The sequence below is a fragment of the Scomber japonicus genome, chromosome 18 (assembly GCF_027409825.1).
Source record: "Scomber japonicus isolate fScoJap1 chromosome 18, fScoJap1.pri, whole genome shotgun sequence".
Lineage (NCBI taxonomy): Eukaryota > Metazoa > Chordata > Actinopteri > Scombriformes > Scombridae > Scomber > Scomber japonicus.
This window is the reverse complement of record NC_070595.1, coordinates 118,566-143,411: the sequence shown is the minus strand read 5'-3', so window position 1 is coordinate 143,411 and position 24,846 is coordinate 118,566. Positions and strand designations below refer to the sequence as shown.

General features: G+C 40.8%; 1 protein-coding gene across 1 annotated transcript; it reads left to right on the top strand.

Annotated features, from left to right (window-relative positions):
• The first annotated feature begins 435 nt into the window (after positions 1-435).
• gna13b (guanine nucleotide binding protein (G protein), alpha 13b) lies at positions 436-22,144 on the top strand. The gene is made up of 6 exons (XM_053337716.1): positions 436-718; positions 12,933-13,162; positions 16,539-16,584; positions 19,250-19,254; positions 20,309-20,509; positions 21,643-22,144. The coding sequence occupies exons 1-6, from the start codon at positions 436-438 to the stop codon at positions 22,012-22,014; spliced, it is 1,137 nt and encodes a 378-aa protein (XP_053193691.1). The 3' UTR covers positions 22,015-22,144.
• The last annotated feature ends 2,702 nt before the right edge of the window (positions 22,145-24,846 follow it).

Sequence of the window (24,846 nt, the reverse complement as noted above, 5' to 3'; positions counted from 1 at the left end):
TTTTAGTTTTTAGTTTTATTGTTGATGTAATACATATGTTTGTTTGTTTTTTAATTGTTTTTCTCATATCCTTATTTTTTTTAGCTGATGTAGCAGTGAATTTTCCCCACTGTGGTATCAAGTTTTTAAAAAAAGTCTTATCTTATCTTGTTAGACATCTTCTAAGTTATTTATGTAAAGTTGTATAAAACATGTCTGAAATAGAACTTCAGTTTTAGAAGCAAGATTCAAGGAATGTTGAATTCGTTGAAGTAAGCACATCGAGAGCCACTAAACCAGTCACATTCCGTGCGTGGGTTAACATACTTTGCTTATAAAGCGGGTTGTGATTGTGAAAGGGGCATTTGGACATTCCTACGACACGTGAAGGCGGCCTGGCAGCGGGCTGTGTGCTCAGCCCTCCTCACTGTCTGTATCGATGAAGTTGTTTCAAAGATGGCGGATTTCCTGCCGTCCCGCTCCGTTTTATCTGTATGTTTTCCTAACTGTCTCCTCACAAGCGGCGAGGCAGAACAGATGAGAAAGTCTAAAGAGATAGATAAATGTATTAACCGGGATAAGACGTATGTAAAAAGGTTAGTAAAGATCCTGTTGCTCGGAGCAGGCGAGAGCGGCAAGTCCACTTTCCTCAAGCAGATGCGCATTATCCATGGGCAGGACTTCGATCAGAAGGCCAAAGAAGAATTCAGAGCCACGATTTATAGTAATGTTATAAAAGGTAAGACTTCACTCTACACGCTGTGTTTTATGTGTTGGCGTTGCTGTGTTTTAAACCTATTTTCTGGCCTCTCTCTGTCGGCTGATGGAAGTATAGAGAGGGAAGTTGGTAGCCATGCTAGCTGCAGCTGAAGCACTTTTCTGTGTTCAACAAAGCTGCTCTGCTTAGCGGCTGAACACACGCAAGAAACGCCCATGTTGTTTGTGTTTGTCCGAAGGGAACGGAGAAGCTGTGTGTTCATTGTGTTTGTTTAGAACTTCTCAAATATTCTTCGTGTTTGCTTTTTTCTTTATGTGAACGTACACAGCAGGTTTGACATTGTCTGTGTTTCCTCACGGCCGCTGTTAGTTAGCACCCAAACCTGCCACTCTACTATATGTATATTTTATTCTTTATACTTGTCTTACGATTGTGTTATGTATTATTGTCTTGTTTTGTGTGTGTGTGTGTGTGTGTGTGTGTGTGTGTGTGGTTGTGTGTGTGTGACCTGCCAGGGGACAACAGATGCAAATGATCAGTTGTGTTCACTCCGATGCATTTACATGTGTATTGATCGATTAGTCTATTCATGTGCAGTGTCCCTTTTTTAAATAAATAAATAAATGAATGTATGGAGGTAACGGGACACAAAAATCCTTAGAAAAAGGTGTGTTACTGTAAACTTGGCTCTCATCAGATGAACCACAGCGTGACTGAACACTGGAGCTTCTCTGAAAGCTGACATATTGATAAATGAAATGCCAACCTGCTCTGTTCACATTATGTTAACTGTATGATCGGTGGTTGTTAGCTTTATTGTGCTTCATTATTAAATGTGAGTAAAGAATCCACACATCTCGGGTGGAGTTTCTTCAGTGTGTTCAGGTTTGTCGCTGTTTCCAGCTGTCAGCCTTAAAAATGACAATCCCTTCACTCACTAACTCGTGGGCTTGCTTCAACTTCCCACTTTACTTCCACATGTGTTAGTCCGCTGTGTCAACTTCTTATGACTTCATCACTGAGTTTGTTGAAGTGTGAAAATTGGAATGCAACATTATAGCCCACACATTGTTTTATGTGACAGTTGACCTTTTGGTGTTTAAAGGTGGTGGAGAGAAAAACCACAAATACTGAAGCGGATGCCTCAAAGTGAGTCAGAGTAACCTAAGAATATTTAAGTGAACGGAGGTAGTGAATCATATCATTAGAAGTAAGGGTGGCTTAGATCAGTTACCTGGAAAGCTTGGTGATTTTGTGTTGGACTCTGCAGCCTGTTCCACTTTTTCAATGAATGTTATGTGTTTTTGTTTTCTTTAGAATTTAACTCATGAGGATATGAGTGGGTGTCCATCACTATGTTTACATGCACACTAATATCCTATCATTAATCTGATTATTACAATGTGTCAAATTTGACAGGTTTCATTTAAACAGCACATTCTGTTTGAATGTTCACAATTCAAATGATTTTGAATGCAACATTTCCTAATTAAGACATGTGGAATATGTTCCTACTATTCTTGTTTTACTAGCATTGATTGGACATGTATACAGAGTTTCTACCTCAGTTTGCCTGTTTACACTCAGTTCCGTGTGTTGTAAACAAACCAGCTACAGTAGCAAAGCCCACATTTCTGGTTAAAGGAAGGACACACCTGCTTTTAAACATTTTTCAAAGACTTGAATATCAACAGGTTTTTGGACATGCAAACATTTTTCATGCAGCTGGCTGAACGAATAAAAGCTGGAGGCTTGTGTGTTCACATAGTGAAACATGTCCACCACCTGTGGAAAACTTAAAAAAGAACTTATTTTGATGCAGAAAAGCTAAATGGCACGAGCAGCTCCAGCTGTGAGTATTCACAGCTACATGTGAATGAGAATACTCACTTTCATCAACCATGCAAACAGCTTAGAATATTGTCTTTTTTTCCCAGTGTAATGCAAAAATGGGAATATCTTGTGCATGTAAACGTAGTCTCTGTCTCCTACTGCCAGCATTGTTTATCCCTTTTCTATATATGCAGAAAGTATTCACCTATCCTCCTCTTCATCGTAGTGTAATAACTGATAAGAGTGGTTAAAAGTGTCCATGTTGCAGACTGTTACTCACAGCTTCCTGTAGTTGTCAGTTAGTAAAGACACGCTTCTCATCGCTGGAAGGCTTTTACTGAAAAGAATCAATTACAGGAAATGTTGAGTTTGCATTAACAACACATTGCTCACATGGCTCCTGTGCTCTGTTGCTTCTGTGCTTCAACTTGATTTGAAATAGTTTGTAGCACGTTGGTTTCCAACCTCATGTCAAATCCACATTTAATGAGGATTCATATGAAAATAGCTGTCAAACATGGTTCCATCATTTTCGTCATGTTTAATTATAGATAAAACTGTTTTATATCCTGCACCATCTCTATGGTGTACGTCAATACACCCAAATCCTTCTAATGTCATCAGTATAGAGTGTTTTTTTTTATTTTTAGAATGTGGGAATATTGTCTTTTAATAAGGTAGGACCTAATTTCAGGGCTTTTGCATTGAGATGCTCAATCACATCAGTTATGTTCTTGCTTCAATATAAAGATTTCTCAGCCAGAGCTCTAAACTCTAATCTTACTGACTCTTCAATGGGTTTGATTTATGGTGTGTTCCGTTTGTACTCGGAAGTTTCCGAAATCTCAGTCGGAAATTTCAAGTCGAGGATGGCTGCCCCATGCATTACAGTGTGAAAGAACACCTGAATAGCTATAGAGGGTTGGAGCCATCATTCATAAAATAAAATAAAAAGCTCATTCAATAGCAGCAGGTGGTAGCAGAATTATTGGAGATATAGTGGCAGATTTTTGTGGTGACAACAGACGAATCTCTGCATTTCTTTGGCTCAGTGATCTTTATCTCGCCTTTTGATTTATTTCTAGATGTACGCTTTGAGTCAGCTGGAACTTTTGGTGGTGGAACATATTGAATCATCACAAAGTGTTTGTGGCTCATGTGGAAATCATCAATCACATGAATATCTTCATCGCAGTGTATTGACGACTACCCAAACAAAAAGGGGACATAAATATGTGCACAGCTGTCACAATCACAATCACCTGGGCTTCCCCCAAAACTCTGATGATGTTAATCATCAATGCAGAAGCACTGATGTATAAAAATGGAAAAAAGAAAGAAAGATAAGACAAGTGCAACTTTTGATATTGGCTCACTTCACAGTAGAGAGCATCTTTCTTATCCTTCCCAGATCAATATCAGCACCATGTGAAAGAATCACACACCTCTCACTTATTTCAGTCCGTGTGTTCAGCAGTAATCTGATTTCTTAAACGTCATGTTTCTGTAATCGGGGGCGGATTACAGAAATCTGATTTCCCTTCTAGATTCCACCTGTTTCCACTTTCTCTGCCACATGTAAGCAGGCTTCAATTTGTCTTTCCCCCAAATGTGAGCCTGTGCGTAACGTGTTAAGACTTAATACAGGGGAAAGTATCAGTGTGACGGCCGGAGCAGCTGTGATGAAAGGACGGACCGTTCCACGTCATGGTTCATCCTTCTATTTAAATTCATTCTATCAAAAAGTCCCATAAAGTCCTACTGTTTAGATAAGGTAGTCATGGTTTAAAAAAATAGTTTTGAGTGTAGGGGGGTGGCTTTGGAGGTTTGGGTATGTGGGTTTTAACCTGGTTACTATGGTGCTTTCCTCACTTCCTGCAGAGCTTTATTTCTGAGTAATCTGCTGTCTTGTGTGCATGTAAACTTTCTGAATGAGGGCAACGTTTCGCTTCGGTGACAGCGCAGCCGCTTTTGCTAAAAGAATAGAGCCCGGTTCAACTTCTGCCACAACCGGACGTCAATCCAACAACACACACTGCGTTAGGCAATCAGAGATTCCCAGGAGATGACATAAAGTGAAACAGCTTCATTTTCTATCAGCCTTGCAATCAGTTAGGCAGTTAATAACGCTGTGATAAAGTTCCAGAGCTATAAAATGCTCTTCAGTGTTTTGGTGTCTTCAAACTCACGCATGCATTACTTCAACTGGACACATTACTAGTTGACCCAGCCCCCTCCCACTGTTTTAATACAGGCAGGTTTCAGTCACTGTTTGATGGCAACTCTGTTATTTAAATGTGTTCTCATGACTTCCCTCAGCAATCAGCAGGAATAGCCTGTTTCTCTAATCTGAGCTCTAATCTGATCACTCTTCGTAACATAGATAGCTTTTTGAAGGCGTTGCAAGTGCAAACAACAGTATAGGGTAGATACCTTTTTGGTGGTGTTGCAAACATTCTCTAAAAAGTAGTTACGGACTAGATTTATGGTGTGTTCTGTTTGTACTCAGAAGTTCCCGAAATCCCAGTCAGAAATGTCTTCTGGAATGACTCCTGAAGTCGGATTTCTGACTCGGAATATCAAAAGAACCTCACCAGACCCGACCTTAAAAATCCAGGATGGCTCCCTGTGCATTAAGAGTGTGAAAGTTGCAGCAAATATGCTGTTTATTAACACATATATCATATTTGTGTATTATAACATCAGTCACATCAGTGGGTGGCTCTGGCTCAGGAGGTAGAGCAGTGGTCCACCAATTGGAAGTTTGGCGGTTCAATTCCCGCAGTGTTTCCCACACATAGACTAATTCGTGGCGGTGCGCCACAGATTCAACACCGGCCGCCACATATTGCGTTTCGTTATTAATTATTTTTTTAACGCTATTTAAAAAATACGCATCGTATTCGTTAAGCTGCATTTCCTTTCTCTGCTCTCCCTGCGTCTCTCTGTCACTCACGTGTCTCTCTCACATAGCCTACACACACACACACACACACACACACACACACACACACACAGCCCCTCCCCTCCGTGCACACCGCGTGTGTCTCCATCAGCGAGATCATCCCTAGAAGCGTGGAAGCTGTGCCTTAGTGCAGAGAAGACGGCTGGTGAAATTCAAGAAAGGTTGGTATCACGTGCACCTTTATAAAATCACACATTAAAAAGTCCTATAAAATATTTTATATTTTGAATACAATATTGTCCCGTCCCGACCCGACCCTTACACCTTCTTTATAAAGTTAATTAGTCGCAAGTTTGCGGTAAAATGTAGTTGGGTTGTCGAGGTCAAAACACTAGCAGCTGTGAATCAAATAAAGTTGTTATAAGTACTGTTATGGAGTTGTTTTACCCTTACACTGAATGTTTGCTGCTTCAATCCAGATGAGTATTGAAATATATTTTCCGCGATTGAAAAAGAGACGTGTTGAGGATGGAGGACCAGCCTGAACCGGAGGTATCAGTCTGAAACAGAGCTGAACAGTCGGACCAGTGTAATTAGCTATGTTATTAACCAGTGCTGCTCAAGCAGAAAGACAGGGTCAGGGTGAGAAAGAGATAGATTCGTTAGGCATTGAAGAAAGAGTAGGAGAGGAGGACAGCATCCAACATGCTGCTGTGACAGAGCCAGCTGATTTGTGATTAATATGATAAAGTTGTGTATGACCAATTATTAATGAAGGAATCAGTAGGCAGTTTACAAAATGTAGCATAATAGGTGTTGTGAAGGTGTGAATATTAATACAATAAAGTTGGGTGTGTTATTAACGAAGGATTTATTATTATTATTTTTACACCCCCACCCCCACCCCCCCGGTCGGCCGCCGGCCTACCACCACACATTGCCAAGATAACCTTCAATGACTCCCGTTGCTGTGCCAACGGTGTATGAATGGTTAGTTTTATCCTGATGAGCAGGTTGGCACCCTATGTGGTAGCATCTGCCATCAGTATATAAATGTGTGTGAATGGGTGAATGAGATGTAATGTAAAAGCGCTTTGAGTGGTCATAACAACTAGAAAAGCGCTATATAAGTACAGTAGGAAAAGAGTTTTTTTCAAATGGTATTGCTATCAATGGCTAACCTGGCTAGAAGTGGCTTTCTGGAAGAACACTTCAAACTCAGGTGGGACGTCATTCCCAGCTCCGACTTCCGACTTTCAACTTCTGATGACTCGGTCAGACCCGGTTTTTGAGGCATTGATGGAGACACCAGCTCAGAGTCACTAAGAGCTGATTGACTCCGAATTAGCGGCGTGTGACGACTAACAACAAAGTCTCAACACAGACATGAGCCTCTATTTGCACTTCTCTGATGTCACGGTGATTGTGTGCGTGTGTGTTTGTGTGTGTGTGTGTGTGTAGGGGGGCGGGGGGGTTCCCATGTAAACTCCCCCTTCTGAACTGGTGCTAACGGGCAAGTGTGAAGTGAGGCTGGAAAGGCTTGCTCAGCTTCAGTCAGTGAGGGGGAAATAAACTGAGGCTTGATGTGGACACACCAAACAGAACAGGAAACTGTTGGTGTGTCATTAAAGGATAGAAGTTAAATCACTTGTGGGGGCGGGGGGGGGGGGCTTTTGTTTGCGTGTGGGAGGTTAGAGTGTATTTCTGCACCTCAACCACAGATTTTTTAAAAAGAGATGTGCTGTCATATAATGACATCCTGGTTTTATGGTGAGATCATTTAGCATGATAAGATAAAAGGGAAACTTTTGATAGAGAACAAAAAAAATTCAAATTTCAGTGATGACATAAACTTTTAAAAAAAAAGTCAATTGTCTGATTCTTTTAAGTCAGTTACTCATTTACTTTATTAATCCTCATGAGGCTGTTGTTCATGCAGCAGTGTAACACAGGATACAGAGTGAGTGAAGGTGTGAAGGAGCCAGGATCTGTGTCATTACTCATACTCTCCCTTTGAATCATAATTCAGTCAAATCTAAACATGTATAGTTCACATATTTCTGTATTCAATATGACTTAAACTGATTTTAAAGAACAGAAATGCAGCGATGATAAAATGATCCAAAAAACAGCAGAATGTATCATGTTTTATATTATATATTATACTCTTTTTTTCTTTCCTCAGATGAATGTATCTTGTACATGGTCCATGATATAAGTACATTTAAGAATATTAAAAAAAAACAAGATGTTTAGCTATATTAAAATATAAAATATGTAACCACACAGAGTTTGAGCAGTTGGATAACTAGCTTCTTATCTGCCAAGACATATTTGAAGTGCATCCACTATGTTTGCAACAGTCTAATGTTACAAGCAAGTTAGTGATTCCACTTGGGGCAGCTGTGGCAATATAGTGAACCCCAAATGACTCCTGATGGCTGTAGCGACAGTGTGTGAATGTGTGAGTGAATGTTAGCTTCCATCTGATGAGCAGGTTGGCATCCTGTGTGTGTGTGTGTGTGTGTGTGTGTGTGTGTGTGTGTGTGTGAGAATGTGACATCATGCAGTGTAAAAGCGTTGTGGGTGGTTGGAACACTAGAAGAATCCAGTTGCCATTTACTTGTGAAATCAATGACATTGATGCCTGAAGACAAACAGGCTTCCATACATCAGGCCTCACATCCTGTCTATGATGGCAGAGAGGTGGACCTTCTCCCAGCATGCACTGGGCTAAAGGTCAGCAGAGTTGCCAGTTCAGCTGACATGCATGTGTTGAGTGCAGCAGTGGACAGAACTTTTGACATAGAAACATTGTGCAGCATTGACTGTGTGTGTGTGTGTGTGTGTGTGTGTGTGTGTGTGTGTGTGTGTGTGTGTGTGTGTGAGAAGAGGGTGTGAACAGGGCAGCATTATTATTGTCTTCCTATAATGCTCAGCTATATAACCCACACATATTTAATGTGGTATTTGGTGTGCAACTGAGGAAGTGAGACACCTTTGGCATGCATTCACTGTGGTGGGGCTCACTGACTCACTGACTGGTAGTATGAAGCTGTGTTATGATGCAGCCTGTAGCTCTGAGCTTCATCCTCATCCTGGAAAACTGCCTGCTCTAACTACACCAGGTTACTACTGTTGAATGATGTGAGGTCATCAAACTATATGTGCTGCACCAGTATGAATGATACAAATGTTGTGTGTCCCACCTAAACACATGTAAAGACAACTAACAAGAGCAGGACAGTGAGAGTAATGTCAGTCTGCTACAGTTACACATAGTCAATGAAAATACCCATGAGAACCATGACTGTCTCTAAACTATGACTCAACTATAAAACGGATAAAGATCAGATATTCCATTATTAGTCCCACAGTGGGGAAATATACATTATTAAAGCAATAATAAGTAAATATGCAAGCAATAAAATCAATAGTAGTAAAACATGCAGTAAAAAAAGTATCATGATGTAGAACTAATGATTATCAGTTTATAAGTTTCAAAATAAATCCCAGAAGACAGATGGTCTTTAAATTGCTTGTTTGGTCTGACCAACAAATCAAAATATAAAAATGTAAAACACAACTAATGAGTAGGGTTGGTGGTACCAGCACCATGTGCCCTTAAAGTGACACTGATACCAACTGAGTACTTCATTGATACCCATTACACATGTTGTGCACTTGCTTTATTAGGCATTGTTATTTTGGTAGATACCTTAAAAGATATTCAGTACTGATACTCAGCCCTACTAATGACTGTTTCAATCAAACAGTCATTTTTTATTTATATAAGGCCATATCATAACAAAAGTTTCTCAACATACTTGGATGATGATTACAGGCTGAAATGTTGATGTACATATGTACAAAAATGTTCTTTTAATGAATGTCACTTCAGTTCTACTTTCTAAATATGAATTATCATATGCAGTGTGCAACATGCAAGCACTGTAAAAGGTTAGATATTTTATAGATAATAGATAATAAAATAAAGAATCAAATGATCACAAACTATAACATAACACACATGCTGTTACACACAGACGTGTTATTCAGTGCTTCCACAAGTATGACTGAATTAGACTGATGTTATCAGCAGAACTCTAGTTAACTGAAAGGAAAAGGAGAATGTCAGAGCTGTTCTGAAGCTGCTAGGTGTTTTTCCACGGATCACTTGTGTGTGTGTGTGTGTGTGTGTGTGTGTGTGTGTGTGTGTGTGTGTGTGTGTGTGTGTGTGTGTGTGTGTGTGTGTGTGTGTGTGTGTGTGTGTGTGTGTGTGTGTGTGTTGATGTGTGTAGGTGTAAGCTGCCTGGCTCTTTGTGTGGCTTCAGATGATTGCAAGTCCAGACCCATTGCTTAGTGTGGAGCTGACAGTAATGTGTACTGTGAGTTCAGACTAAGATTTGTTCTTTTTGGACAGAACGCTCAGTGAATAGATTCATACTTGTGTTTGTCTCATCCGGAGGAACAAAAAAAAAAAAACACACGCACAAAAAGAAATGAACCCTGTGTGAGAGAAAGTGCAGACGCTGCTAGTACACTGTCACATGTTGTATACAGCGGTGGGCTACAGGAAGACCCTTAGTGTCTTAGATTCATTCATGTCCTGTAGTGTTAAGTGTGAGGAGCTGCAGGCCATGCAACAAGTGTTTCCAGTTGGACTCATAATAAAGCAAGCAGCAACTACACCTGAACACCTGAAGCCAGTGCAGACGTACCTTTAAGTACCACCGATGATAACTAGATGCTCCAACCGACTCCTGTTTAAAAAGCTTCTACGTTTTTTTCACACTTAATTCATTAAATTAAATGATTGCTCCGTTTATATGATTTGAAGACTCGGACATGCAGGACAAAATATGTGACAACAGAGAACGTGCACTCAGATCACACATAACATATGGAAAATGTGAGTGAGTTGAACGAGTATTTATATGTGAGACACCTGCATCCATAGTCAACAGATAAGAGTTGTATTTTGTAATCAGTCTGCTGTTGGGAAGCTTTGTTAGACTAGATTATCTTTAACTACAGGAAGCAGTAATCCTGCTGCTCCTCTACATAGTTTCACTTTTTTTAGAGGGATTTGTGTTTGATTTGATTGCAAAACATTCTGCGTGTATTTCTACGTGCACTAACTTGCTCTATCCTCATCCTCATATAATATCCATATCAGAGGTCACATTAACCCAATGTATTTCCATCTGAATTAGTTTAAACAGCAATGGAAGAATCTGAATGGCATCCATCATTGTGACAGATTCCACTGAGGCTGATCTACTGTGACTTTAAGTTATTCACACCACTGTCTAGTCGGTGGCCAGCGTGCATATTAATGAGCTGTTATCTAGGCTTTGTCTTTAGTCTCACATGCCTGACCTCGTTTGTTTGGTGGCTTTAGACATCGCGACATGCTGCAGCAAAATGTCTTTAACCCCTTACATGCTGTTCACGTCAAATTTGACCTGTTCTGACATTTGACAGCTGTAAAAACACTCCAAATGACTTTTCCTAATGAAAATATTATGTTTTGTTATACTTTCTGTTACTGTTATACTTTAAACCATTGAGGCTGTTCTGGGTCAAATGATCTCTGTATCTATTGCCATGTGTTTTAGTGAAATGAATAGTTCATAGTTTGAATAAGATAGTAGTTTTTATGATGTAGCAGTGAAGACTGATGGCTCTAATGGTTCTACAATAAACCCCACACTTCCATAAAGTTCTGCTCATTTTACCTTTCACTCTCTCTGCTCTCTGAAACATTAATAAAGATATATTGACACATTTATTGATCAGTTAGATCCACTATTGATGCTTTCTAAACACATCTGTGGTTACAAATTTGGTATAAACACTTTTTCTTAAACCAGATCAAAGCTGACTGAGGATGTAGAATATGAACAGTATGTAAGGGTTAAAAAGAGGCGCACAAACCTCTTCAATTAAAGGGGAACAACTGTGTAAATAAATGATTGAAAAAACAAAAGCTATGAAATATATTACAGGTAATATTAAGCTGAGGTGGATATAGCATATCATCATAATGTAGCGCCGGGCTATTTTTCAACAAAGGCAGTCCCTTCTTTCTCTCAGTCCACACTTTAAGATGATCCTCTCATCAGTGTGTGTGTGTGTGTGTGTGTGTGTGTGTGTGTGGTTAAGGTTGTTTGCGTGTGAGTAGTAAAGTATTAGTGTGTTTATGTGTTATGTGTCTCCAGCTGTGACACACAAAAGACTTCCACTGAGCGTGTGTTGTTTCCAGTCTACTGCACGGACGGAAGAGTGTGTGTGTGAGAGCTGCATCATCTCTCAGCACAGGAACCCAAGACACGTACAAAGACGTAACACACTCATCCTCAAGCTCACACACACACACGCACACACATGCCCTCCCTCTCCCTGCAGACAGCTGGATTAACCTGAGTGTTGGGGACATTGTCAGAGTGGGGCTTGTTTGAAGGGGGTGAAGCAGAGTTCACAGAGCAGTAATGTAAACTCAGAGACTCAGCTGGCTGCTGCTTTCTGCCCAACACACTTTGTATCACTGCTTACTGCATCTTACTATCCATACAGAAAGGTGACATTTGCAGCTTCCTCCAAAAACTTCTAGAAAATTCGATTAGTTTGCTAAATCATGCGTCACGCTAACTTCAGTACATCATCAGCACATGGTTGTGACTTTTGAGGGCTGTTTATCATCACTTCTCCCATCATGTAAAAAGACACAGACGATTTTCTCTCTTTTTTTTTTTTTAATCTCTGCTCTGATTCATGACTGTGGTATCATATGATCAATCAACCACATGCTGAGCTGACTTCATTTTGACATAACCTTGCAAAACATTCATGATATTAAAAGCCTCGGGAATGCGGCCTTTCAAAGACACGGATATCTATTTATTAAACAGCTAATGAAACTACAGTTAGGATCCAGAGTTTTTGCATGAAATGTGCAGGTGACAGAGAGAGGATGAAGAACATATGTAGCAGGACAGGTTCACAACTATTATCTTAAAACAACAGTCAGGAGCTCAAATTGACACTGAAAGCTGTTTTTCTCGTGGTAATCATTCCTGTCAACATGCGTGCACTTTGAAGGCATCTTGTAATAGTCAGTATGAACAGGAGGAACAACTCTTTACAGTTCATATGGACACATGACTGCTGGTTTAACACACAGTTAGTGAACTTCATGTGAACCTATAGTTAAACAATAAATCACTGGTGTTGATGCATGCAGTGTAAATGCTGTGTGTGTATGAGAAACACACAGGTCATGGGTCAGGATTGGGAAAGTGTGCAGTAATCCTTTAATAAGCTGCCAACCTTTGGATGTGTTGGAAGCAGGCAAGTGTTTAGCCTCTGCTGTTCAAACTGATCTCTGATTGCATGTGTACTAATTCCAGTATCGGAAGTATAGGTATACGTAGTGTAGGAAACGTAGTCTGTAAGAAATCTCTGACTCCTCCGTCTCTCCCTCTCTCCATCCAGGTATTCGGGTGTTGGTGGACGCTCGAGAGAAGCTACACATCCCGTGGGGCGACCCGTCCAACCAGCTGCACGGCGACACCATGATGGCGTTCGACACCCGCTCCATGATGGCCCACGGTCACGGCATGGTGGAGTCCAAGGTCTTTCAGCACTACCTGCCTTCCATCCGAGCCCTGTGGGCCGACCAGGGCCTCCAGAACGCCTACGACCGTCGCCGAGAGTTCCAGCTGGTGAGTGTGTGTGTGTGTGTGTGTGTGTGTGTGTGTGTGTCTACTTCAGTTTGACATAGAACAGGGTCCTTGCAGATCCTTAAAAAGTCTTCAAATGTCTTAAATTTAGGTTTTGATATTCAAGATCTAAAAAGTCTTAAAATGAGTTACATTAGATTAGATTTGAGTGTAGTTATATTTGTTCATTTTATGTTATTTATCATTATTATTATCATTATTAGGGCTGTAAACCGACATGCATGGGGGGGGGGGGGGGGGGGGGCGGCGAGGGGGCGGCGAGGGGGCGGCGAGGGCCCGTTCACTGCTGCTTGCAGCTTTTATTATTATTATTATTATTTTATATAAACCAACCCAATTTCAACCCACTATAACAGTAAAATCCTGCTTTTGCATTATTATTTCACAGCATTAATGGTATTATTTTTTCCTTAAAGAGGTTCTTAAAGAAGCTCTTAAAAGTCATTAAATTAGCTCTTTACATAAAGGTCAAAGGGAAATATTAACAATATAACACCAGCATATTAGAATAGAAAAAGGAAAGTAGAGTGGATTTAGTCATATTGACTTATAATGACTCATGTATGAAGTCATCCATCGCCCCCTGCCCTCTGCCGCGTGGTCTCGTCAGCTGTTACCGCTCTGTGCGTGTGACCCAGCAACCCCCCACATCAGCCGAGCGGCGAGTAGGTGAGAGGGCTGTGTGAGGGCACAGACGGGCATTGACAGCACCAGATAAAGAGTCTTCCTCACAGCCAACGGGGCAGAGGCGCAGCTGCCCCAGCGCACACAAGACGGACACAGACGAGCTAATGAAGGGGCTGCTTCTCTCTGCCTCCCAACACCCTTTCCTCCCTCCCTCTCTCCCTCCCTCCCTCCATCACCGCCGCTCTCCTTAACTTTTAGATTAGGAGGCAAGTGACAGGACGCATTAACCAGAGCTCATTCCACCCCAAATACAGTAAAGTTGCTCTAATTGTATTGAACATCCTTTATGTTTACACTGAGATGAGGTAATAAATGTTGCAGTTGTTAATAAATGTAAAAGTTGAGTTGTGGTCTGCAGAGAGATCACCTCACTGTCTGAACTGACTGCTTTCTGATCAGCTGATCTGGTTACTCTTCCCTCAGCAGTTCAATCTCTGGTTATTATAGATATGATCTTTCTATGATGACGATGATGGTGGTCTTGTTGTTTAGCGTTTCTCAGCCTGCCACATCACCTTTTCATCTCAGTGTCTTATCTTCACATAGAATCTGTTGGACGTCACCATGGTTTCCTACACAAGCGCACATCATTGAACATGTGCTGTAGTGTCTTCACACTGGAGTTGTGAGAGATCATGACAGTGCAATATATTTAATGTCATAAAAGAAAAGTGTCATGATGTCAGTTCTTATTATAAGCTATTATGCTGTGATTTGGTGACTGATCAGGCTTCAAAGACTTGGATCTGTTTCTCTAGTCTAGACTAGTTGTATGGGGGAAAAAAGAAGAGAGTAGAGGAGCATGTGTGTGACCCTATTCTGATTCTGCTGAGCTCAACACAACACAGGGTACTGATCAATCTGCAGATTAGTTTCTGCACGAGTCATCTCATTTTGGCTGGTTTTGTTTAATTCAGTCTTCTGTGATAGTGAACTAAATATCTTTGGGTTATGGACAGGTCAGACCAATACTGGATTTTTTAGGGCCGATGCCAATACCGATATAAGACGTGGGGAAAATTATGACATCAATATATCACCCAATAACACTTACATTTTTTTTGCCATGATCCCTTAAAAACAATACAGATAAGTAATAAAGGCCATGATATTTTACCATACGACAATAAAGTTTATTGTATACATTGACATCAGTTCACTGAAACAGTAAACTGCTCACTGTGAATTTAACCATTATAAATAACTATAACTTACTAAACTAATTATAACTAACTAAATAACAAAAAACATGTATGTATATATTAAAGTTGAATTAAGAAAAAGATTAAAATGTACATTAAATGCAGTCCATGTAAGATAATAAAATATCAGCAACCTCGGACAACATGCCAATACCGATATATCTGTGATAGGTCAATATTAGCTGACAATATCAGCTGATTGATAAGACATTTGTGGAGTTAATCTTTAGGAAAGCACTGATCAAAGACTAATGAATTAGTTGCAGCCTTATATGTAATAAAGCCTGGTGTGAGAGAATGATTTCAGCACAGCTCAGCAGGTAGAACACAGCTGCTGTCTGTCACATATAATGTTCAGTAACAAGAAGACAAGAAGTGACTAAACACACTCATGCAATAAGAAATCAGAAGCACAACTGACTTAAATGCTGAATCAATGAATCATTTAACCCTTACATACTGTTCACCAACACATTTGAACCATTTTGACAGTTGAGAGATATAAAACCAACTGTAACATTACTTTTAGCCAGATTTTTCCTAATGTGACCCACAGTATTCATATTTTTGAATTTTTGTGCAGCTGATACACATATTTATATATGCAGAAGTTGGACCTGTGTTTTTTTTTTAAATTGAAAATCAGCATTAAAACATGTTGTATTCAACATATTCTATAAAATGAACCATAAAACAGTGATTATGAATGTCTTTTTTCACACACAGGGATTAATTAAACATTTATGATGGGGAATTTATGAATGTGAATTGGTGTAGTGACTAATTATTAGTCAGAATAGGAACAGTATAAAAGGGTTAGATATTTTTTTAATTATAAAATGACAAAAGTTTTCTGCTTACACCCTCAAAATGGGCTTTTTTTTTTTAAAGATTTTGTTGGCATAGACGCCTTTATTAATCAGTAGATCGACAGGAAACATGGGAGTGGGGGGGGGTGACATGCAGCAAAGGACCTCCGATTGGGATTTGAACCGGGGTCGGCTGCGCATGTGGCATGCGCTCTAACCACTCGACCACCTGTGCGCCAAAATGGGCTTTTTGATTGTTGGTGGGTCAAAAAACGTAAGTCATCACTATACAGACCAATGATTAAATGATTGATCCAGAAGATGTTGAGTTAAATGAATGTATAATGAAAGTAAAGCTGCAGGTCTTCAGGCTGTGTTTAGTGTAATGTTCCACTATAACAGCTTCACACTGTCACTACAGCCACTGTGAGTCTGTTTTGCTCTTCAGTGATGTTGATGTAAGCCACCGTCATTGATATGAGCATGAAACATGGCTTTAATGTTCATCTCTCTCTCTCTCTCTCTCTCTCTCTCTCTCTCTCTCTCCTCTCTCCTCTCTCTCTCTCTCTCTCTCTCTCTCTCTCTCTCTCTCTCTCTCTCTCTCTCTCTCTCTCTCTCTCTCTCTCTCTCTCTCTCTCTCTCTCTCTCTCTCTCTCTCAGGGGGAGTCAGTCAAGTATTTCCTGGACAATTTGAAAAGCTCGGATTGTCGGTAAGTTCCGCCCGCGCTGCTGAGCCTCCGCCAATCACAGAGGCTGGCAGGCAGGATGGCTGATCGAGCAGATGGGTGTGATAGCACTCAGCCCAGTTAGTTGGAAAGAGAAGTGAAACTGTAGTCTTCCTGTCCTCAAACCCTGTCTCCAGACTGTGAACACTCACTATTGCCTCCAAGTAACTGCCTACACCCCCCCTCACACACACACACACACACACACACACACACACACACACACACACACACATGTTTTGTGGTCTCTTTGCGGAGTCTGAGTCTGAAGTTCTGTATATGTATAAATCCTGCTGAAATCATCCCACAGTACAAGAGTCAGGAAATGATTAGTAACAAAGTGCTAATAGTTTCACTGAGCCATTCAGAAACACATTAAGTTGTGGTCATGTGACTGACTGAAAGCCAATGACAATATACAGTTTTATAACATATTTTGGTGGGTTTTTTAGTTGAAAAGATGTAAACATAGCCTATTTTTGATATGCAAGATACACACAATACATAGATACTTTTCATGTTGTGCATTTCATACAATAAACACATCATTGTGGCGTGAGCAAAAGTTAAGGCTCTCTGGTTTCAGATGTTAATCAGCTGGTCAGGTTTGAGGCATCATTAGGAAACATCAGCTGGTGCCAGTTCAAAATCTTTCCTTCTTCTTTCCGAGCTGTTGTGTGAACAGTCAGTAAGCAGCAGCTCCTCACTGTTCAGTAAAGTGCTGGTATGATAGAGAGATCAATCAGACCCCTCATGTGAGTGTAACAAGCAGCAGGAAGGTTGATCACACTGAGCAGTGATGGTTCAGAGATGATCCAACAAACTAAACCTGCTCCCTCATCACACAATCATACATTAGAACATCTACTGAAGAGCTGCAGACTGATGAAGGTTAAATCAAAGTCTAGACATCATCAGTAAAGGCGTGTTTGGAGGAAAAAGAAGTGGCATTAAGCAGCTCTTCATCATGGAGGAGGATGTGTCATATTTGGAACAGGAAACGTTCCAGATTCCACTAAATATCAGTGAATTGTGGAAGCAAACATCACAGTGTCTGTAAAACAGCTGAAGTTTCTATTACAGGATGATGATCCTCAACAGACCTTCCAAATCCACCATGGAGCACCTCAAGAGACCCTCACAGACCCCATGACACTTAAATACAAGTGAACATCTGTGAGATCTTTAAAGAGCTGAGAATGTAAGACAGCTCAACAATATTTCACAACTAGAAGAATGAGAGAAAATTCCAAAATGTAAGAATTAAAAGACTTCTAACTGTTAGAAAAAGTCCCCAAACTTTGCACATGATGCATCTGCATCAATATTATCATTATCATCTGCATGTAGCTCAATAATATTTCACAACTACAAGACTAGTAGACAAATAGTTCAAAGACTTCTAGCTGTTACAAGCTGTGATATCTGTTAGTAGAGTACTGACTGTAAAGTGCTAAACATTGCACATGCCATAATGCAGTTTTTTATTATCATTATTATTATTATTGTTGTTATTATTATTATTATTATTAGTTTGTTCAATTTATGACATGAACTTGCAGAAAATATAGGTAAGTGTAGGTAGGAAACGTTATTGATCCCCCTAGAGGAAAATTCAAAATTGACACAACAGTATTCTTTAAAAGTGATACAAATAAATGAAATAAAATATTACATATAATAAAAACAATCTCCAAATACTATATACAATAAACAATAAATATACAATACATTAGTGTTGTAGGAGGAACTGGGAGCTGTGTTGTTTTACAGTCTGAGAAGAACTGCTAGAACAGCTGTTTTTACATCATCAATTAAAAAAAATCACCAAAGCTTTATGTATCAAGAGGAGCCCAAACTAGTACATACAGCTGCAGGAGCTAAGCAACAGTTTCACTCTGTATCATTCTCCAATCACAGGGCCCTGCAGATCCTTCAAAAGTCTTATAATGTGTGGAATAGTAGAAGTTAAGGCATTACATTTGATTTAAACTGTGATTATTATATTAGATCAGTTTATGTTATTTATCATTATTATTATAATTTTTAGATTATTTTACATAACCAACCAATCAACTTATTAAAAAAAGTAAGAAATAATATAGTGAAACTAATCATTAGTTACAGTCCTTTTATAAATGGCTCCATTAAAACCTAATACAACAGTAAAATCCTGCTTTTGCATTATTATGTATAATTTTTCCTTAAATAGGTTTTAAAAAGCTCTTAAAAGTCATTAAATTAGTTTTTAGTTTTTTTTAAATGTGTACATCAGTGCCTTTTAAAGTCCAACTGGTCAAAAATCTATATAATTGTAATGTAAAGGAAAAAAGAACTATTAAAATGAATACATAAATTCTAACTCAAGTAATTTAGCTTTAAATGTACTTCTGCAAGTGAGCATCAGCAGCTGTATTCAGTATGCAGCACAGTTTTCCAGCCCTGTCCTGTGTGCTGCACTTGATCTCAGTCAGTGTGTAGTCAGGGTGTTGTGAAAGCTCTCCCTCACATTCTGTTCAGCAGTCTTGTTCCTGCTTTCCACACCGGTTCTCTTCCTCTGTGGTGTGAGAGCAGCAACTCAAAAGTGAAACTGCTGTAAAACATATCTGCTGATCATGAGCTGCCATCTGTGTGTATTAATACGAGATCCTGTGGATACCATGGCAACGCATGTCTGGGGATTTTCACTGATCATACCAGAAAGAGTAATCTAACGATCTGTTCCTGTTTATGACATCCGGTCACTAACACTGGTACCTGTCAGGTCATGTGACTTCATACTCCTAACAAGTCACAACTTACAGGTGTGACAGTGAGCTCAGCCTGTTGTTAAATATATTATACACAGCTCTGAGTTGTAGTTGTATGTCTGGAGGATTCTAAGGTAAACACACAAGCAGCTGAAATTCCACCCGACATAACTCACGTCTTTTATTTTGAAATGTTTTCCCCAGACGTTTAAACTGCGAACACATTCAGTCCTAAACTTCCTTGTGTGGATTTCCTCCCTGTCATGTTACTGTAGCTGCTGCTCTTTTCCTGTCCAGCGTGGGCACACACACACACACACACACACACACACACACACACACACACACACACACAAAAAGAACAGATCTTTGGGAAAATATCCGTTATTTGGAAGTGTGTAAGTGTTTGTGTGTGGGCACGCACACGCCAGCGTGGTCTGTGTCAGTAGTGAGTCATCACCTTTGGAATGTCACGAATTTGTGCCAGAGCACGCACACACACACACACACACGAACACACACTTGTCAGTCAATAGAAAATAATGTTATAATCGTTTTTGGTCGCAAATAGGTAAAGTTTCTCTTGTTTCACTTCACTTGGCCAAGCCCTGTCAACACTTAAGATAACTACCCAGCACACACACACATACACACATACTCCGCTGAAGCTCCACATTTGTTTATGCACTGTGGTATTTGAGGAATGTAGTGTGTTAAACAGGGATGTCCCCAAAGCAGCAGTAGCAGCAGAAGTGTGATTTTATCTGGAAAAAGGCAGTTCTGCTTTTTTCTCTTAGTTTTACAACTTGTCAGAATCTAAAGCTTTAAAATGTATCAACAGGATTTAAAACGTATTAATGTTTCCACAGATTTCGGATAACTATAATAAACTGCATGAACCTTGCAGAAAGCTGAATGCAATGCAATGGTGTGTTTTTTTTGTTTTTTTTTCTAGAACTACCTCCCCAGCCAACAGGACATCCTCCTGGCCAGAAAACCCACCAAGGGCATCCACGAGTACGACTTTGAGATCAAGAACGTTCCTTTCAAGATGGTGGACGTGGGCGGCCAGCGCTCAGAGAGGCGGCGCTGGTTCGAATGCTTCGACTCGGTCACTTCCATCCTCTTCCTCGTCTCCTCGTCCGAATACGACCAGGTGAGTCGGACCAGTTATTAAACTCGCATTAAAATTTCACTTTGTCCAAAACAGTCCCAGAAACTAAGGGACAAAATGAGGAAGTAGGAGGCCTTTTCCACTGCGTCAACTTAATAAGTCATGTGGAGTTTCCATGAACTCAAATGTAAACGTCATTAAACGCTGCAGTCGTCATTTCTACGTGCTGTTTGTTTGTAGACTAGTGGAGGAAGTGGTTTAGAGGCAGCCAACAATAGAATGAGTGGTGTTTATATTACAGTAGAAACATCTTGAGCATCCTGGAACGTGTGTGTGTGTGTGTGTGTGTGTGTGTGTGTGTGTGTGTGTGTGTGTGTGTGTGTGTGTGTGTGTGTGTGTGTGTGTGTGTGTGTGTGTGTGTGTGTGTGTGTGTGTGTGTGTGTGTGTGTGTGTGTGTGTGTGTGTGTGTGTGTTATCCAGGAACCTTCTACATTACAAATTTTGTCTCTTTCCTCTGGTTGAAACTCAGGAGAAGTTCCCGTTTCTTGAAGCCTCTTTTTTTTATACTTCTGCATTAAGGGCTGTACACACTGTTACTACGGCAACGTCGTCCGTATGCTTCGTAGCCGTGCCACACTAGAGGCACTTCCTCAAAGGATGTGACTGCACGTCGGAGGCGTGATTGGCTGCATGTGTTTACTGATGCTGGTGGAGGCTGTGCAAGAGTTATGATGGAGAGTATGATTCATGTAGAGATAGGATGTGATTAATATAAACAGGTGAAGAGCTGAAAATAAAAGTAGGTGGCATAGAGGCCGACAGGAAACAGAGAAAGGGGGGGTCGTGACCTGCAGCATAGGTCCTCAAACCAGGGACACTGCCATAAGCACTGGGCTACCAAGACTCTAATTATGACAAGTTTTTAAGATATTCTTAAATTGGTCATCCTGCCAACCTTTATTTGTCACTGAGCCATCAACAGACGAAGAGCTGAAAATAAAAGTAACCTTCATAAATGTTCTGGAAGCATTTCTGTCTTTTTAAAAAGAGGCGACAAGACAGTTGTGACACAGCTGTGCTATGTGAAACAAATCCTCCACTCACAATCAGCTGTGTGTGTGTGTGTGTTAAACATCTGTGTGTGTGTGTGTGTGTGTGTATTGTGCTGTGTGCAGGTGCTGATGGAGGACCGGCAGACCAACCGGCTGAGCGAGTCCCTCAACATCTTCGAAACCATCGTCAACAACCGGGTGTTCAGCAACGTCTCCATCATCCTGTTCCTGAACAAGACGGACCTGCTGGAGGAGAAGGTGAAGCAGGTGTCCATCAAAGACTACTTCCCCGAGTTCTCGGGCGAGCCCACGAGCCTGGCGGACGTCCAGCGCTTCCTGGTGGATTGCTTCCGCAAGAAGCGGCGCGAGCAGCAGCAGAAGCCGCTGTACCACCACTTCACCACCGCCATCAACACTGAGAACATCCGGCTGGTGTTCCGTGACGTCAAGGACACCATCCTGCACGACAACCTCAAGCAGCTCATGCTGCAGTGAGGAAGAGGAGGAGGAGGAAGAGGAGGGGAGGAGAAAGAGGAGGGGAGGGGTGAGTGGTTGGGTGGAGGCTGACAGAAAGTGGGTGTCAAGGTGCCTTTTTTTTTTTTTTTTTTGTCCTTACCCCAGCCAACCCTGCCAGTAGAGCAAGTGGTGTCAGGGTGCCTTTCTTTTTTTTCTTTTTACTTTTTTTTTGGGTCCTTACCCCAGCCACCCTGCCAGTAAAGCAGGTGGTGTCCCCCCACCTGTCAGTCCAACCCCCCTTCCTCCTCGACTTTGAACCGCTCCTCATGTTTTGAACTTTTGACTTATTAAAGCCACCACTACTACCGCCATTCCCCCTCCCCCACCCCCACCCCCACCACGCTTGCTCTCTGCCTTATTGAGCTTGTTCACTGTGACTTACAACAGCCTCCTTTTTGGCTCAGAGCTCCCAATCTCCCTGTGACCCTTCAAACCACTGTAAATGACCTCTAACCCCCCCGCGCGCCCCCCTCCCCCACCCGGTCCATCCCCCGAGATCTTTTCATGGTATTTCCTCCCTACGTGTCGCTCTAATTCACACACTGTCCTTCTTTTTCTATGCTGCTCTGACCACTGTGTTGCTATGGAGGGAGAGGCGGGAGGGTGGAGGGACACCGAGTAACAGGCCCCCCCTCCCCCCACCCCCGAACGTTGCCAGGTTCTTGCCTTCCTCTTCAGAGCTGCTTTTGTGTTTAGTTTTTTGTTTTTTTTCGGTTTTTGCATCTCGCTCTCTGCCGGCGCTCGGTGATGACATCGCTGGGGTGGGGATTTCCTCTGAGAGCAGTTGGAACAGGAAAGAACAGGGCTAACACACACACACACACACACAGATAGGAATTCCTGTTCTTGAAGCCCACTTAATTCTAGTTTCCTAATCATTTTGTTTCTTTTTTTTTTCTAATATATGAATTTATGTACTATGCATTTTTTTCCTTTAACTTATATTTTATAGGGGTTTACACAATTTGTGACTGCTGATGGACTCTGTTACGGTTAATTAAGGGGGGTGGAGGGGAGGAGGGGAAGGGATGTGTGTGTATGGGGTGAGAGCACAGGCACAAACACATAAACCACTTATTAAACTAAACTAATGCTGCATAAAAACAAATTGGGGGGGGGGGGGGGGGCTATGAGTGACACGTGGTATTTAGCTGTTTCTCAGGGCGCATCGTGAACCACTTTCAGTTATTGGCTATTCAGAAGCCTCTGCCCTATCCCTCAATGTCACATGACACATGATTTCACGGCGTCTTTTTCTCTGTAAAGATGGGGGTTTTTTGGGGGGTGCTTCTAAAGCACATTTCCAGCTCTGAACAAAAATGAGCTCATGACACAATCTCCAGCTGTCCCTGACATGTGATGTGTATCTGGATATGTGGTTTGGATAATGACAGCTGATCAGGCCTTTGTCTTTTTACTCCTGTTATTAATAAGCATTGTCATTATATAGAATCTGGATCTCAGTAAGTAAAGTAGACTTGTAAGTAGGTATATGAGGGTCATGTGACTGGTCAAAGCTCTGGCAGGCTACTTTTGTCTTTTTTTTTGTTTGTTTTTGATCACAAGGGAAGCCACATTAACATACACTTGCTAATGTCAATATTAGGATTGGACAATATAACAATATAATATCTATCATGATATTTTATAGTCCTCGATTTTGGATATGGTCATATGGTTCTGTTGTCTGCCTTTATCCACCTCGTCATTATATCCACATTACTGATGATTATTTATCAGAAATCACCAATAGTCATCCCTACAATATTGTCAAAATATCAATATTGAGGTATTGGTCAAAAATATTGTGATAGTTGTTTCTGCCCATATGACCCAGCCCTAGTTTATACTGTAGGAAGCAGAAAGCCACTGTAGGAGCTTAGCGGCCATTTGTTTGACCGGTAGCCTGAAGGGGTGAAGTCAGGTGAATGGGTAGAAAGCAGATGTGTTAGTCCATACACACATCATCATTATTATTATTATTATTATTTTTATTATTATTATCATGTCCTCATCCAGATACAGATCACATGTTACTCCCAGGTGGAAATGGAGTCTATAATCTGCTTTACATTGAACAGATTTTTTATTTAGCACAATCATTCATCAAGAATTCTCTTTGCAGTGGGAAAGTATTAAGAAAGTTATGAAAAGCAGCTGCTGACACAGCTGTGTGTGTGTCTGTGTGCAAACAGACAGTCAAAGTAAAAGCAGTGTGCTGAGAGTAAACTGTAAATGTATATGTATGTACAGTGTCCACGTGGATCACAGCTGGATGGCAGAGCTGCACACTGAAGTGAATCAGACATCATCAATTCAGATCAAACCCCTCTGAGTCCATCAGTATGTACATGCTGTTATTTAAAGTTGGAGATGCAGATGTGTCCTCTAATGTAATTTAACCCTCACATACTGTTCATATTCTGACTTACAATTAGTCTTTACACCAATTCACCATCAGTCATTAATAAATGATTGATTAATCCTTCTGTATGATTAAAGGGACATTCACAATCACTGTTTTATGGTCCAGGAGAACATTTGAGCACATTTGAATGCTGATTTTTGAAATATTTTTTTAATCCAAACGGGTCATATTTGTACATTTGCATATATAAAAATGTGTATCAGCTGCACACACACAAAAATATGCATTTTATTTCTCTGTTTGTACACTGTGGGTCACATTAGGAAGAGATACCCCCTGAAACAAATGTGTCTGTAATGGTGTTTTTCCAGCTCTTAACAGTATGTAAGGGTTAACGTCAGTAGAGATGCAGATGTGTGTTCTAATGTAAGCATCATGTTGGT